Source organism: Miniopterus natalensis, chromosome 1, assembly GCF_054644295.1.
Source record: "Miniopterus natalensis isolate mMinNat1 chromosome 1, mMinNat1.hap1, whole genome shotgun sequence".
Lineage (NCBI taxonomy): Eukaryota > Metazoa > Chordata > Mammalia > Chiroptera > Miniopteridae > Miniopterus > Miniopterus natalensis.
Genome location: NC_142081.1, coordinates 78,472,208 through 78,490,489, shown reverse-complemented (window position 1 = coordinate 78,490,489; position 18,282 = coordinate 78,472,208). Strand labels below are relative to the sequence as shown.

The window sequence follows — 18,282 nt, the reverse complement described above, 5'->3', positions numbered from 1 at the left end:
GAAGATCCAATGAAATCAGTGGCATGTTAAAGTCCCCTACCATGACTGTATTGCTGTTGCTCTCTCCCTTAAAGTCTTTAAGATTATTACTGATAGGTCCTTATTTATTGCCATTTTAATTCTTTATGCCTACGTTTCTCTATTTCTTATTATTACAGCAGTCCCTTTAACATTTCTTGCAATGCTTCTATTTCTACTTCTAATTACAGCAGTCCCTTGAAAATTTCCTGCAATGCTGGTTTGGTGGTGATAAACTCCTTTAGCCTTTTTTTGTCTGGGAAGCTCTTTATTTCACCACCTATTTTGAATGATAGCCTTGCTGGATAGAGCAGTCTTGGTTTTAGATCCTCGTTTTGCATTATCTTGAATACTTCATGCCATTCCCTTCTGGCCTGTAGAGTTTCTAATGAGAAGTCAGCCGACAGTCTTATGGAAGCTCCTTTGTAGACAACAGATTGCTTTTGTCTTGCGTGACTTTTTCCTTGACCATGTTAGGGAATTTTTCTGCCATCGTTTCATCAAACAAATTCTCTATCCCTTGCTTATTCTCTTCCACTTCTAGAACACCTATAATGCAAATGTTATGTTTCATGTTGTCCCACAGCTCCCTTAAATTGTCCTCTTGTTTTTTAATTATTTTTTCTTTTTGGTTCTCTGATTGAGTGATTTTTTTCTACCCTGTCTTCCAAATTGCTGATCTGATCCTCAGCTTCCACTAATCTGCTGTGTATTCCTTCCAATATATTTTTTATTTCTATTATGTCATTCTTAATTTACTTCATAGTTTCCATACCTTTTTTCATGCTGTTGAGCATCCTTACAATCAGTATTCTGAACTTGATATCTGATAGACTGCTTATCTCCATTTCATTTCGCTCTTTTTCTGGAGACTTCTCTTGACCTTTCATTCGGGATTGTTTTTATGTCTTCCTATTTTGGCTGCCTATTTGGGTTTGTTTCTGTGTATTAGGTAGGCCTGCTAGGACTCTCAGTCTTTTGGGATGGTCCCTGGTGCAGGCCAATGTCAGAAGTTATTTATGACTGACCTTGAGTACACTGTTTGGAGCCATCAACAACCCACAGCTTGAGGTTGCCTCTTTTGGGCCTGTGTGTGTTTGGACAGGACCAAGGTGCACACCAAACTCTTGCTTTCCAGGCCCCGAGTCCAGAAGCAGATGAGGCAAAGACTCAAAGCACTCTGAGCTCTGCCTTTGCTTGCAGGCTGGTTAATGTGATTCTCTTAATGAGCCTGAGGCTGTAGAAACTACACAGAGTGGGGCATCTGATTGTTATGTCTCTTAATAAGCCTCAGGCTGTAGAAACTCCATGGTGTAGGACCAGAGGTTTTCCAGCCGGGGGGGGAGGAGGGGGGGAGGGCAATTGCTTCCCCCTCAGGCAAAAGCTGCTTGGAAGGTAAATGTCTGCCTGTGAAAGATGTCCTCTGCAGTATGGGGGAATGACTCAGCACAGGAATCCAAAAGGCCAGAGGGGTGCCGTCTGAGCTCTATCTCCAGAACCCACAACCCTAGATTCTCCTCACACAGCTCCAGTCCACTCTGCCCTCCCTCTGCTGGAGCCCAAGGTGAGTGGCTTCACATGATACTTTGTGCATTGGCTCTTTAAGAGGGTGCCTCCATTTCCAGAAGTCTCTTGCTGGCATACAGAAACCCTGTTGCTTTTCACAACCAGTTGTTATGTGGGCACCTTTCTCTGTTCTGGTGCTCTTGCCTGGGAAGCCCAGCCTGGGGTTTAGGCCCCAGAGTCCTCAGCGGAACCCCCCACAACTGAGATATCTCTCTAGACCTTCAACTGCTGCCTGTTAAGAGCCCAGCCAGCCCTCTCGCACCTCCACACTTCCTACCAGTGTCTTTGTGGTCTCCACTTTTCCTCCTTGGTTATGAGGGTACTCTCCAGGTTGTTTTCAGTTGCAGTTGATTATTCAGGATGGTTTTTCTATATTTTAGTTGTATTTCCAGTTTGGTCCTGGGAGAGTGTCAGTGTGCTTCCACTCAAGTCTGCCGCCATCTTTAATCTTCTAACTTTTCTATAATACTGCTTTGGTGGTGGTGAACTCTTTTAGCTTTTTCTTGTCTGGAAAGCTCTTTATCTGTTCTTCAGTTCTAAATGATAACTTTGCTGGGTAGAGTAATTTTCGTTGTAGGTCCTTCCTTTTCATCACTTTAAATACTTCTTGCCACTCCTTTCTGGCCTGCAAAGTTTCTGTTGAGAATCAGCTGACAATCATATGGGAGCTCCCTTGCAGGTAGTTAACTGCTGTTTTCTTGCTACTTTTACGATTCTCTTTGTCTTTAATCTTTTGCATTTTAACTATGATGTGTCTTAGTGTGGGCCTCTTTGGGTTCTTCTTGTTTGGGACTCTCTGTGCTTCCTGGACTTGTATGTCTATTTCCTTCACCAGGTTAGGGAAGTTTTTGGGTTTTTTTTTTTACAAAGACTTTCAATTCCTTGCTCTGTCTTCTCATGGTACTCCCATGATGCAAATGTTGGTACAGTTGAAGTTGTCCCAGAGACTCCTTACATTATCCTCATTTTATTGAATTCTTTTTCTTTTTGTTTTTCTGCTGGGGTGTTTTCTGCTCCCTTATCTTCCAAATCTCTGATTTGATCTGTTCATCTACTCTACTGTTGATTCCCTGTAATGTATTCTTCATTTCAGTTAATGTATTATTCATTTCTTACTGGTTCTTTTTTATGGTTTCTAGTTCCGTTTTTATGTTTCCTATCTCTTTGCTAAAGTTCTCACTAAGTTCATCTCCTCTTCCCCTCAGTTAATTGAGCATCCTTATAACCAGTGTTTTGATCTCTGCATCTAGTAGATTGCTTGTCTCCTTTGTTTAGGTCTTTTTCTAGCATTTTGTTCTGTTCTTTCTTTTGGGACATGTTTGTTTCCTCATTTTGGCAGCCTCCCTGTGTGTGTTTCTATAAATTAGGTGGAGCTGCTACATCTCCCAGGCTCGTAGAGTGGCCTAATGTACTAGGTGTTCTGTAGGATCTAGTGGCACAGCCTCCATGACCATCCAAGCTGTGCTCTTAAGGTGTGACCCCTGTGGGCTGTGTACACCCTCTTCTTGTAGTTGAGATTTGATTGCTGTTGGCATGTCAGTGGGAGGGATTTACTCCCACGCCAGTCAGCTGCAAGGACTGGCTGTGACCACTGACCTCTGACCACCATGGAGGATTCAGCTGTGTAGGGGCCCACCCCATAGGACTCACTTCAGATGGGGCTCTTGTGTCCGCTGAGTCCACCTCTTGAGTGTGTCACTTGTGGAGGTGGTTGGGTGGTGCTTTGGTGTGGTCTGAAACAGCCCAATGGGTATGCTGGCTCAGGGGCCTCCTGAGAGGGTAAGCCACTGCCTGTGTTCTGCCTGGGGCCACTTGGCATGAGCTACAAAGCCATCTGCAGATACCTACTACTTGTGCTGGGCTTGGAGGTGCTCAGGCAAGGCCAAGCTGTGACCCAAGGCCAGTTGCTGCTAGTGCCAGGTCTGGTGCCACTTACTGAGAGGTACAGGGCTTGCTGAGGAGATGCTGCTTGAGAAATTTTAGGAAAGTCTGAAACATGAACCAAGACAAGCCATTCGTATGGAAAAAGCCACTGGAAGCAGCTTGTGTGAACCAAAAAATTGTTGGGGTGGAGTCTCAGATAATCCCTAGGGTGAGGCAAACAGTATGAGCCAGGTTGAGAGTCTCACATATGGTGCCCACCTGCCAGCTCTGTGGGGGGAAGGCTCATAAAAGGAACAATGCCTTCTGCCAGCCCTTGTGTCTGGGAGAAAGCTGCCCTCCCAGATCTTACCCTGATACCAAACAATTCATTTTCTCCTCATATGTCGCTGGTGCCTTTCAAGCTGCTGCACCAGTGCCTGAGCTCAGGGTGGGTGAATATGAGTAAGTTCATACTCCAAGAGCCCTCTGTCTCCCTCAGCCTCAATCCCTGCTGGTTTATACCAGAAGAAGTTATGGGGACTTCTCTTGCTAGCACTGGAACCCTGGGCTGTGGGTCCTGATGTGGGCCTCAGACCCCTCACTCCTCAGGGGGAGCCCCTGCAACCAAGACATCCCTCCTGATTTTTATTTGCCACATGTGAGTGTGAGACTAGCTCATTCCACATCTCCACCCCTCCTACCAGTCTTGATGTGGCTTCTTCTTTAATTCTCTAGCTGTAGGACTTCCTTTCAGCCAGAGCTCAGGCGGTTCTGAACAAGAGTTGTTCTGTAGTTTAGATGTAATTGTGATGTGGTTGTGGGAGGAATCGAGTACCTCATTTACCCACACAGCCACCTTGACTTGAAATCCCTTAAATATTATCTTTCTCCTCAAATTTCATCACATTAAGGTTGCCACAGGTTTGATAATAGGGAAAAAAGTTAAGATGACAGTCATTACTTTTCCCGCATCCTTCAACCCTCCAAAGTATTACAGTACTACTTTGCTATATGGTGCTATTTGGACAGTGTTGTCTGGATATGGGATCAGCCCCTCTTCTTCCTACCCACCTCCAACTCTAGTTAAGACCTAGTCTAATCATCAAGACCCAAGTTAAATGCAAATGTCTCCATGAAGCAGTCTTTGAGTCCTCCTTTGCTAGTTTTCCTTACCCTATGAATTTTTTTTATCTCTTAAACATTTCTTAGGGCCTTATATTCTACATTTAAAAATGTATTTATAGGATTATAAAGTCCTTGACAAAGAACTGCATTTTATTCACCTTTGCATCTGCCATAGTACCTACCACAATGCCTGACACATGATAGGAAATCAAGATTTAATGAATAATGTGGGCTTACATTTGAAAGTTTATGTGGCTCACAGTAAACCAAGCAAATAGTTCTTTTGAAACATTATGGCACAAAGATCAACAACAAAAGGGTCTTTGTTAAATATTTCTTGTACAAGGAAAGCTAGAATTTATGGTGACAGTAAAATATACATACATAAGGTCATGGTTTTTATTAGCATAATAATTAGTGTCATTGAGTCAGCAGCAATCTAGTGACAACTTAATGTTACAGCTCATTAGAGCTCTGGCTAGGTTAGAGGCATATGACTTAGACGGAGCTAAACTTCTTAAGCTCTTTAGTATTCGTTACTTTAATTTATATGTTAGCCAGGTTGTACTGTTGCCAGGGAGAAGTCACAATTACCAAAAAGGAAAGCATAAACAAATTTTAAAACATATCACATGTTGAGAGGAAAGGCAGATATTAAATAGAATCCTTAGCTTTATGTTTATTCTTTTAGTTTCTTGGCGCTCCCTCCACTATAGTATAAAAATGCTCTACCAACAAAGTATTCAAGCCCTCCAAAGATTTATTCAGAGTCCCCAGTAAGTTTACATATGTAGTATATTATACTATAAAAAATTAACTACAACAGAATTTCTATTAAAACAATTAAGATTAATACATTTTGCCCTGGCCAATGTGGCTCAGTTGTTTGTGGGTTCGATCCCTGGTTGGGGATGTATGGGAGTGCAATGAATTAATATTTCTCTCTCACACTGATGTTTTTCTCCACCCTCCTCTCCTTCCCCCTCTCTCTAAAATCAATAAGCATGTCCTTAAGTGAGGATTTAAAAAAAAAAAAAGATTAATATATTTAGAAAAGAAGCACAGAAAATCTATGCAGAGACATGGAAAAGAATTAATTTCTGATACTAGCAAAATCTATATGGAAGAGAAGATTAGATGTCAACATGGATAGCTAGAAATAATTAGCAGGCAAGAATTATAATCAAGCTAAAAGAGAAATAGGTGAAAGGACATTATTAGTCTGACCCTGGATACAATCAATAAACTTCTCACAATCACACAACATAGCATAACCAATGAAAGCACCTTGTGATAAAAAATACACAGCCTGGCCGGGCATGGCTCAGTGGTTGAGCATCGACCCAGGATCCAGGAGATTGCGGTTCGATTCCCAGTCAGGGCACATGCCCAGGTTGTGGGCTCGATCCCCAGTTGGGGGCAGGCAGGAGGCAGCAGATCAATGACCACTCTCTCATCACTGATGTTTCTATCTCTCTTTCTCCCTCTCCCTTCCTTTCCTGAAATCAATAAAGATATCTTTTTTTAAAAAAATACACAAACAAGAGCTAGATACAAACCATGTAATTTCAAAGTTTAGAAATAGGTGGGAGAACCAAGCAGACAATAAATAATGCAGGAAGTATTATTGTAATTATGCAGCTTTTGGGAAAGTGGGAAAGTTAAAACTACGAAGGTCAATGTGCTACATGTCTGAAAAGTACTTAGTTTTTTTTTTTTAACTAATGTTTCCTGCTCATTAGGTACTTTCTGGTATAGGCTGTAATGTTTTTTTGCACTGGAACTTCAGGAAGAAAATCAATTGGAGAGGCTGCATTATGTAGTGTTCAGGGTATAGACTCAAGCCGGATTTCTTGAATTCAAATTCCAGCTCTCTCACTTACTAGCTGTGACCTTAGGAATGTTATTTAACCTCTCTAAGCCTCAGTTTCCTTATATGTAAAATGGGAACTAATATTAGTTTCTACCTCATAGGAGGATTTGTTATAAGGATGAAATAACTTAATAATTTATTAGGACATATATCCCATAGTAAGTGCTGTATGAATGTTTGCTAAATAAAATCTGTCCTCAATAGTTTAGATGTTCATCTGATATAAGAAAAAGTTTGGCCCCCATGATTAATAAAGCCTTCAGATGTATCTATTATGATGACACTAGGTAGAACTTAAAATTTTTTTTAATTTTTGAAGCCCTGCTTTGACTTTATTTTCTCTCTCCTCTCGCCATGACTGCTAACTATTCCTCTATAACGCTAGTTAAAAGATAGTTATATGGGGAATAGTATGTTTCTTGCTCAGAGTCCTTACGTGTTCATTTCCACCAAATTTGCCATGTCCCTACAGAAATGAGAGGGGAAAAGAGGATATATATCACTTCTCTTATCACTTCCCTCAATAAGATTATGTAAAATCAAGAAGAGCTCCCACATAGAGGTGCTGCTGTGATACCTAAAGAATGATAGAGTAGAGCCTTCCAATAACTTATCAATAAAAATCAAGCTAATGGCCTCACTCCTAGTAATAGTCTCTATAACACGAATAAGAAGAAAAGTAAACTTGAAAGGTTAACCCAAGAAGGCAAGTGTCACTGAGACTCATGACACTGGAAAGGTATATTCTATTTTAATAATACTGCTGTGGTTGATGCACAGTGATGCTTTCCTAATACAGATTACAAAAGCGATATAGACACAATATACAGCAGTAACGGGAAACGTCACCTCTCCCAGCATCGGGGAGGGTTTCATTCTGGTAAAAGTAGAGCACCTGATAAATTGATACCATATTGACAATTTCTCAGAAAGTAGAGGAAACAACAAAGAGAACTATTATTCAGGACTATAATGACTGAGAAGAAGGAAACTGTAGGTGATGCAGGAGTGACAAGAGCTTTAAAAGAAGTGACAGTGCTTGCTAACTTGGTCTTTATAAAGGCAAGAAAAGGAACCCTTTCACATGGGAGGCCTCTAGACCCTACAAGAGTAAATTTCAAAGTGTTCAGAGATAGGATGGGGGTAACTCCAAGCCAGAAACTCTAACAGGAAGTGCAGCCGAAGAGATATGAAAGGTTAGGCTTTAAAAATAAAATGATAATATTATTGACTCTAATGAGGGAAAAAGGGAAGCAATTAAAGAAAATACAATAGGTAGAGATGCATTTATTAAAGGATAAATGCAGGGAGTGGCAAAAACACACTATGATGCTATCAGGAAGTTAATGTCCAGAATGAGGTAAATATTTTTTTCCTACCCACAGGACCTTCCCCTCTCCTCCCCCTCTCTCTTGCAGGTTAGAATTGCTGGTTAAGTTCTACCTAGGAGTGAAGAGGTCAAAGAAGTAGAACCTCAGCCTAGAATAGGCAGTATATGTTATGGTCTTGGCAGTACCCAAAATAGGCTATTTTATGGCCAACAGAGTGGCCTGAGAGGACCTTAAAATCAGGACATACTTAGACTGAGAGGACCAGATGATCTATAGGAATCCAGGAGACAGAGCTGGCCCCGTCTGTGGATCTTGGTAGTATGTCCATATTTAATCTTGACTTCTCCCTCAGGTAATTGCTATTTTTGAGCTTCATGGTGTTTTTTCCCCTAACTATGCTTGAATTTTGTTTTTTGGGGTTTTTGTTTTGTTTTGCTTAGGTTCTTGAACCAGATCTGTAGTACTGTTGAATATATGCCAATTTTTGAGGCCATTTCTTCCAAAGAATGGAGTTTGGGCATGGGTTCTTATTGAAAAAAGTTTCTAAATCTTCCAGTTGTTTCTTGGTGAACACTGTTCATTACTTCCATGGATGCTTCTGGTGCCCGCCTTTAGTAAGATCATCTGAGTCTGCCATTCGTGAAACTCTGATGTTCACATATTCAGATCCAATGACTAGTTATTATTAAGTTATGGACAACAAAACAGCCTTTTTAAATGTTTGGAGCAGTTAGTGTAATATTAAGAAATGACAACTAAATGTTCAAAATTATGTTCAAGTTGGAAATGTAAGATAAAAGACTGAATGAGAAAAGAAGTGCAAGACAAGGAAAGGGACTGAAAAAAATAATTACTTCAAACAAGTTTTTTCTAGGCTTGGATGAATTTCATCCTAATATACCCATAAAACTTACATATAAAATCATGCAACCATTACTGGTTATCACTAAAGAAGGGAGAATGGAAGTCTATCTAAACAAACATGATTGTGATTTTCAAAAAGGAAGGAAATACAGATCTTGAATACTAGAACACCAGCTCAGAAATGGAGCAAGACCAAGAGAGGCCAGAGTGACAGCATGAAAGTCAAACCACAGGAGTGGCAGGCAGACACACACACACACACACACACACACTCTCTCTCTCCCCCCCCCCCCCCCCCTCACGGTAGGGTAGGATATTGACCTCCACTGTTGTTGCTGTGAAATGTCTCCAACCACATCTTTGTCTTACATCTTCCAGAGTCAAGGCCTGAAGAGGGAGAGCTCAACTGGCTGAGCATGGATCTTGTGTGTATGTCTTAGCTACAGGGCTGGGACCAGGGTGAGGTGACTAAGGCACCTGCCTTAGGCACAAAGTTTAAAGAAGCACCAAAAAACTTCATTTTTAAGATAAACAGTATTAATGCAGTATTTTTAAAAATCAAAATTAATGCAAAAAATCCACAATGAACAAAAATATCAAAATTTAAAAACAGGCTCAATAAATAGTGCCATGCCAAGCCATATTGGTGCCTGAGGCAAAAGGGAAAATCAATAATACTGATTCTGTCTTTCTTCAAAACATCGTTTAATGTTTTATTCATTATATATTTTTTGTATTAAATGTGATTTAAAAAAATATATTGCATTAAAATATTTATCTTAATTACTGAGTTTTTTGGCAGCCTCTTAAACATTGCAGCTGAGATGAGCACCTTGTTCTCCTCACCCCAACCCAGCAACAAGAGGAACTATCTAGAGGCATCTTTGATTTCCCCAAGGGAGGCGTGGCTCTACAACAGGAAGTGAGTGTGGATGCCCTTTCTTCCTGGAACACAAATCTGTCCTGCCTCCCTCCTTTATTCTTGATTTAGAGATCTCAGTTTAGATATCACTTCTTCACTACTGGTTTAGGTTGTTCCCCTTTGTGCTCCCTCAGCATCCTACACTTAAGCTTATCAAAATACTGATCATAGTGTTTTGCAATTTATTTGTTTACATCCTGTCCCAGACTACAATCTTAGGTGACATGGATTCTAGGATATTCATCCCTGCATCACTAATACCTAACAGAGTACCTGGCACCTATTAGGCCCTCAATAAATATTTGCTGAATGGATGGCATGGAAGCGATGTCATAGGGCAATAGCTGAAATTAAGTGTTGATTTGGAAAAGAACAGACTCAGGGAAAAGATAAACAGCTGTCCTCATCTATCTGAATGGCCATCATGAGGAAGAAGGCTCAGATTGCTGTTTTTCGATCTTTTGCTGACTCCCAACCCTCCTGGAGGGGATTTATTACATATCCATCACAACTGGCTCACAATGGTATTAACTATACATTAAGTCCGGGATTTTTTTTTTAGGGTGGTGATGGTAGTACATATGCTGGAGAGGATCTCATACCTCCAAACAGTGTATCAGAACATTAGAGAAGCAGTACGTGTTATTCTCCCTCAACGTGAGAATCATGGGACTAGTTTTTCTTATCCCCTATAGCTTTGCAGGAGAGACTTAGAATCCACCACCAAACATTATTCCAGGACAGGCTTTGCTCAATGTAAGGAAGAATTTTTAACCTTTGGAGCTATCCATAAACAATGTGTAAACATATGGAATGAAGAATGTACCATGACCACAAACCCTGTAATTCCCTGTCAGGGTATTGCTAAGTGAACCTGGCAGAAAGTAGAGTGAGATTGGGGTGTGGTGTTAAACAGTGGACCTCGAAAAGATATATCCATGTCCTAATGCCTAGAACCTGTGAATGTGACCTTATTTGGGAAAGGGTCTTTTGTCATCAAGTTAAGTTAAGGATCTCCTAGAAGAGATCATTCTGGATTACTGAGATGAGTCCTCAATCCAATGACCTTAAAAGACACAGAAGGAGAAGCCAGGAGACAGAAAAGAGGCAATGTTAAGATGACACAGGGGGAATTTATACAAGTAGACTTGTAAGAACTTCTACATCTAAGAATCTTTGTTTCTAGTCATTTCTTGCCTAGTAGGGGGTGTGGGAAGGGGTCCATGTGGAAAGTTACCACTTCAAAAAGTTTTCTGTAATGTTTCTAGAAACTGTTTCCAGAAAGAGACACCTCTACTCTCCAGGCAACAGAGAAGAGATGTATTGTGATACAAGCAAGTAGGCATACAGAAATTCACCAATAAATTAACTGGTGACATTATAAAGTTCACAGTACCAGCCTATCTCTAGCAAAAGCATGAAACTGTATCTAACATGTAGGGTGCTATTAAAATATTTATCTTAATTACTGAGTTTTTTGGCATCCCCTTCAATGTTAGAGCTGAGATGGACTCCATCCAAATGTCATGGTCACATTGGGAATGGTAGCTAAGCCAAATAATGCAGGTAAGAAAGTCAAGTATGCTCTACTGAGTGGCCACCAAACACTTTTGAACTTCTCAGTGTCTAAACACTGTCACATGTAGGCCACTAGCTTTCAAAAGTGCTGTATGTCCCTTTGTAGAAAAAATGTCTCCATATGCTGATCTCACTCTACCCTTAACTTGATATTGATTTACCATATGGGCTTAAAAGTCTGAGTACTTCATAAGTTTTTAAAGAAAATGGGAAAAACCAAAAAGAACGATGTTTCAATTTCACACCCTTTTTGGTTGTTAATTAAAAAGAAAGATAGCATAACTAAAACAAAGGAACACATCTTGACACTATGACACTAAATAGTGTTTTTTACATGCATGTAAATAGAAAGGTCTTTTAACACTAAGTAAGTCAAGCAAATTATAGCAAGGTATTTTGGTGAGGTTTGTGAAAAAATTAAAAAAAACAAAAACAAAACACCAAGGGATTAAGATAGACTGAGAACATCTGTGATGTAAGTATTGTAAAATATTCAAAAATTTGTTTTATGACTAATGCAACAGTTCTGCTATATATTTTTTAAATAAATGAGTTTTTTAAATATAATAATCTATCTCTAAATTAAGTTTATTTAACCTGGCTTTCTGGACTGAGGTGGCCAAGGTTCATCTGATTTCCTAAGATGGAATGAATTTAGGAAGGGGCAGCATTTTCTAAATAAAAAAGGCAAAGAGAAATAATGGATCTGGCCACTTAAAAACTCAAAACTTCTGCCCTGGCTAGTGTGGCTCAGCGGTTAGAGCGTAATTCCATGCACCAAAGGATTGTGGGTTCAATTTCTGGACAAGGGCGTGTATCTGGGTTGCAGGTTTGATCCCCAGCTCTGGCTGGGGCATATACAGGAGGCAACTGGTCAGTGTGTCTCTCTCACATCGATGTTTTTCTCTCTCTCCTCTCATCAATAAAAAAAAATTTAAGAAAAAACCACATAAAACTTCTATATATCAAAGATCATAAACAACATTAAAAGGCAAAATGGGAAAATATTTGCAATAAATATAACAAAGGACAGTATACTTAACTTTATAAAGAATGCATACAAACAAAATACTGTTAATACTGAGTAGTAAGATTATGTGTATTTTTTCCTTTGAAACTATATTTGCCAGATTTTCTAAAATAAACATGTATTTTTATTTTTTAAGCAGTATTTTTTTTTAATATGTCTTTATTGATTTCAGAGAGAGGAAGGGAGGGGGGAGAGAGAGATAGAAACATCAATGATGAGTCATTGATCAGCTGCCTCCTGCACACCCCCTACTGGGGATGGAGCCCAAAACCCCAGCATGTGCCCTGACCGGGAATCAAACCGTGGTCTCCTGGAGCATAGGCAGATGCTTAACCACTGAGCCACGCCGGTCAGGCTAAGCATGTATTTTTAAATGCTTTAAAAAGTATCAATAATATCAAGATTTGGTTTATGTCACATCATCTAAACAAATTTAAAGAATCAGACACTATTTTTCAAAGGTTGGGAGTCTAAAGATACAAAATTAAGCTAAGATTTCACCGCTGTTCAAGAAAAGGCTAAAGCACTCAGAAATACCACAGCACCCTCTTTTGGAAGAAATGCACTGTTTTTCACAGGAGCCTGTTGGACTCACTATATTTTTAGAATTGAAAGAGTCTTTAAAGGTTGTGAAGCCTGGTCTCCTCATTTTGTAAATAAAGAAATTGGGGTTCAAAAAGAAGAGACCACCTGAGATCATAAAGAGAGGCAGCAGCAAAACTGGGAACGGACCCCCACATCAGATCATAACCAGAGCTTATTTTTTCTGATCTTCCCAGTCTTTATTCAATAAACATTTTAAGAATTAAACCCCTCCCCCAAACTATTCTTCCAACTTTTAGTAAGTCTGAAGGCCTAATTCAAAAAGGCACTCTAGGCACCCAGCCATTTTAAAGTATTATTTTAGAAAGACATGTCCATTCTTGCCTGTTGCTTGATACAAATCAGAACGAGAATTTATAAAATCTCAAAACCTCGAATTTGTCTATTAATAATACATCCCTCTAAAAAGAAGCAACAGGAAATGAGAAAGTATAATTATTCTGTTTAATTCTAGAAAACAAAATCTTAAAATGAGAATAGAGTCAATATTAATTTGGGACTTCTGAGAAAATCTGTTACCATAATTTACCTAATGTGCTGGGATATTATTCTGGAGAAAAGTCCTACAATTTCATTATTTTGGCTGGTTTATAAATGGCTATTCATTAAAAAAGTAATAGTACATCACTCTTTCCCAAAAATATAAAATAATATAGGGACTGCCATTTTAGCTTTTATCATTCTATTTCTAGATCTCAGTATTCTTTGAAAGAACATTCCATGTTTTCCTCTTATTTGAAGGATGGCTGTCAAGAAGAAACAAATGGACATTAAACAACTGATATGCAAAGAATAATGTATGGCTTTTATCACTGTCAGCATTAATCGCCTTTACATTTTACTGAGCAGATGGACCAGGGATACAATACTCATTCTTGGCTGATATCTATTTATTGATAAATCTGTAAATATAAAACAACTCATTCTTTTGACAAATATTTACTGAGCAGCCGTTATCTGCCAGCCATGGTTTCAGGTGCTGGGAAGATAGCTGTGAATAAAAGAGGCAAGGTCCCTGCTGTCATGGGACTTAGATTCTTGGGAGATGGGTACTGCTAGTAAACAAAAACAAATAAATGAACAAGGTGACTGCAAAGTGTGAATACAATAAAAAGGGTACCTAATGACAACCTTAAAAATAATCTCTACAGTATTATACACTCATTGAAAAATGTTCATCAGTTCCACTGTGGCATCCAAGCCAATCCTAAATATATCATTGTCTATTATGATGCACTGTGATGTGGGCATGAAGCCTACAGTGAGTTGCTTTACTGAAGAAAACTGGAGGAGGTAAACTATTTTGCTCTCTCTCTCTTTTTTTTTTTTTTCCAAAAGCTCAGCAGTCATATCTTAGTATTCCAGATATCCAAATTAATTCCTTAATCCAATACTAAATTAGGCAACATTGCAGATATTTCTAGCTAATCATGTGTTAATCTTCAAGATAATTGATATTTATCAACATAAGATTCTTCCTACAAAATTCTGCCACTATTGGAATACTAACTATTCTTGCCACTCCTGCTGACTTTCAAGTCCATCTTCTCCCTGGGCTAGTCAAGACGTATAACTACAAGCTAAAAGTCAAAAATAAAAATCACCCAGATGTAACTGAAATCAGGTATATTTTATATGACTTTTGACTTTTCTTCATGTATTTTCTGGATAAAATATACCAAATGAAACAGAGAATGAGATGAATCATCTTCATGATCCAAAATTAAATAAACATTTGATAGTGGAGAAAGGAAGAATATACATGTCTTTTGACAAATAATTAATAGAGACACAATTTACACTTTATAAATAGAAACATTTTTCTAGATATTCAGCCAAAGCTCTTTCTTTTCGTCAATAAAGTAAAAACTTTAATTCATAACACCTAATCAACTTTTTTCCACTTGTGTTTGTGTGTGCACGCACACACGTGCACACACACACGCCATTCTAAGTTTTAATCAACACCACAATCAGGATACAGAACAAATTTTATAATTCTGTGTTCGTTAATATTTTAACACTAGAATGTATTTATTTTTATAATTAGATGTAAAGATCTTACTCTAGCAAAAATGGGAAAAGATAAACTGGTGGAGAGTGAAGCCTGATGGAGGGTGGCAGAAAGTAATAAAATACACTCAGTATTGCTCTAGGGAATGTAATTCAACTTTGAGTCCTATAGATGCCAAGAAATCAAGAGAAATAATTAAAGGGGGAAAAAGTTTCTGACAAGGGAACCAAGAATACAAATGACCTCAACATGAAGGGTATGTATAATTAGAGTTTGCTGTGAATACCACTACTTCTTTTGCATTCATTGGGAAATTTGACTTAATCAGTATATTCAGACATTGGAAACTTAGGAGGAGAAATGTACTCCTTAAGTTTGAAGGTCTAGAACTACTGCCCAGTATAGTACCCATTAGCTACATGTTACTATTGAGCACTAATTAGGACTGAGATGTACTGGATTTCTATGAAAGTTACTATTTATATAGAATGTAAAATATTTCATTAATAATTTTTAAAATATTACATGTTGAAATCATAACATATTGGATATGTTTTTAAAGGATAAAGGTTATTTCACCTTTTTTTTTTTTTTTTTAATATATCTTTATTGAGTTCAGAGAGAGGAAAGGAGAGGGAGAGAGAGATAGAAACATCAATGCTGAGAGAGTCATTGATCGAGCCTGCAACCCAGGCATGTACCCCGACCAGGAATCAAACCCCGATTGCCTGGATCCCAGGTCAACGCTCAACCGCTGAGCCACGCCTGGCCAGGCTCACCTTATCTTTTAACTTTTTAAATGTTGTTACAAGAAGATTTATAATAATATTATATTTCTATTGTACAGGGCTGATCTAGAATGTAACTGCTCTGCTCTGTGAAAACCACTTTGTATAGGCTGACAGTACTGTACTTTTAAGGCTGGTGATAGGGGTTAAGTCCTTCATGAGTCAATTAAAAGAAGTGGCCATGTCTGCACACTTGACTGCAGTCAGTTTTGGCAGAGATATAAACACTGATCAAAACAGAAAATGTATAGATACAGACTTCTGAAATCTACTTTGAAATGCATAAAAATGAATTAATGAATGAAGAAATAGAAGAATAAAGACCTGATGAGGCAAGTACTATATAGCAAAATGTTAATGGTACAACAAGGAAATGGGTGTGCAAATTTTCACTGTAAAATTCTTTACACTTTGTTGTATTTTTTTAAATTTCCGTAATAAAATTTTGAAAAAAAAGAGAAACAGGAATGTTGTAGCAGCATGGAATAGTAGAGTAAGAATTTGAACTGAGGTGGAGGGAGGCCTGTTACAGATATCCTCACTGTTACAATGTTGTAGTCTGCAGTGTCTTTGTTGGTGGAGAATAGGATAATGAACTACTAATGTATTCATAGTAATACTGGAGAAGATTTTTTTTTTCTTTACTATAGTTCTTAATTTTTATCTGATTTTTGCCTTCAGGAAGTAAGGCTTTCAATAAAGCAGAATAATAAAGTCTTTTCTTTTATATTCAAGAACTTTGAAGGGCCTAGGTAAAAACATTCAGCATTTATCTCATGTATTGATACAAATGTATGCACATGACGAAAAGGCGCTGCTGTCCTCAGGTAAATGGCCTGACAGTATACATTTGTTTAGCACATTAGGCTCTGACCCCTAAAGAATAAATAACTGAAACACAACCACCTTGAGAGAAAAAATTCAAAAAGAGAGGCCTTCATGTGATATTAATCTAATATCATGAAATTTTAGGAGTTAAAAATCAACACACTGAATGCAGTAAGTTCATGTGTTAGAACTTTAACACTGTTAAATGACAAACATGGCAAAGGTACACTCTCTACAGAGGAGAAAGCTTCTAATCAACCTTCTCGGTGAGCACTAGAACACTAATAAATTGCTCATACATATCATGCAAATTAAAATGGAAATGGAATGAACCCTGAGAAACAATCCAGTTTAATTCCATGATCTCAGGAACATAAAGACTTAGAACTCTCAGTTTATAAAGGAGATAACTGAGCCTGGCCGGTGTGGCTCAGCAGTTGAGCATCGACCTAACATCCAGATGACAGTTCAATTCCTAGTCAGGGCACATATCCGGGTTTCGGGCTCAATCCCCAGTAGGGGGCGTGCAGGAGGCAGCCAATCAATGACTCATCATTGATGTTTCTATCTCTCCCTCTCCCTCTCCCTCTCCCTTCCTTTCTCTGAAATCAAAAACATATTAGGAAAACAAAAAAAAGACACAACTGAGGCACAGAACTCATGGTTTTACCTAATTTCATCCAGTCAATAAACAGTGTGTGTGTGTGTGTGGGGGGGGGAGGGTGGTGCAGTTCTCCTGCCACCTGATGTATGACTAGTAACCTGGTGTTGCTAATCTATAGACTTATGATGGAAAATAAGACATCGGTTTCAGGTTAGGGGTGACCACTTAAGAATGAACTATCACCTTGAGTTAAAAGTTTAAACCTGATGCTGGTTGGTGAAACAGAAAGTTGTATAAAATAAACATGGGCCTGGACAGTGTAGACCTGGCCAAGTACTTAAGTCAGAGGTAGCAACCAGTAAACAGTGAGCTGCTACTGATAGACTCTGAAGCCTGGCCTCCTTCTCACTGGAGACAGAAGGAAGAATAACGCCAATGTCCTCTGCCCCACTCAGGGAATTCACTAACAGCATTCCCTCACTCCTCTCCCCATCTGATAACCTCAGGCTTCAGGGATATGAAAAACACTCCTTATTCACCACAAAGATTGAAAACTCAAAAGGTACATTGTCCATCATAAGCACCATGATCACAGCTATGGGTGGGAACTTCCAGAGTAAAAACACAGACTAAAGAGAGTCACCAAATATTCCACAAGTCTAAAAATACAAGTCAAGTCAAACATTCATTCAACATTTTTGTATACCTACCACATGCTAGACACTGCTGGACACTGAGATTTCTAAAATGAAGAACAGTCCTTGCTATCAAGTGCAATTGTGTTACCAGTGGTGCTATGACAGAGATGAGAGCAGGCTGCTGAGAGAGCACACAGAGGGGGCCAAGTGCCCCAAAAGAAGAGGGCCTGGGGGGTGGGGGGTGGGACAGGGGTTAGGAAAGGCTTCCTGGAGAGGATACCCAAGCTGAGCCTTGAAGGGCAAGAATAAATTAGCCATACTAAAGCAGCTGCATATACAAAGGCACAACTATGGTGATAATATAAGCTTGAACTGTTAGGCTGTAAATATTTTCTACTTCAAGATCATATCAATATCTAATTAAAACCAGTGAACAAACACCACTGATGGCTTTCCTTTCACTTCTGAAGCTGCTTTTCTCAGTTAATAGGGCAGATGTATGTCAAGTTGGCAAAGTTAACTTCTCTAACCCTCAGTTTCTACATCTGTAAAATGAAAATAATACCTTATAAGATTTGTGAGGAATAAATGAGATAATATATGTAAAGTACTCAGAACATTTCCTGGCACATGTGAA

At 38.8% G+C, this 18,282-nt stretch overlaps 2 protein-coding genes across 3 annotated transcripts in view; both read right to left on the bottom strand.

Moving 5' to 3' along the window:
* PRORP (protein only RNase P catalytic subunit) overlaps positions 1–18,282 on the bottom strand; it is a 147,010-nt gene that overhangs the window by 44,030 nt on the left and 84,698 nt on the right. The window lies entirely within an intron of this gene.
* On the bottom strand, positions 7,693–8,889 carry DPRX (divergent-paired related homeobox). The gene is given in 3 exon segments (XM_087817477.1): positions 7,693–8,022; positions 8,171–8,278; positions 8,281–8,889. Coding segments are annotated over 3 exon segments (339 nt in total). The 5' UTR covers positions 8,414–8,889; the 3' UTR covers positions 7,693–7,924.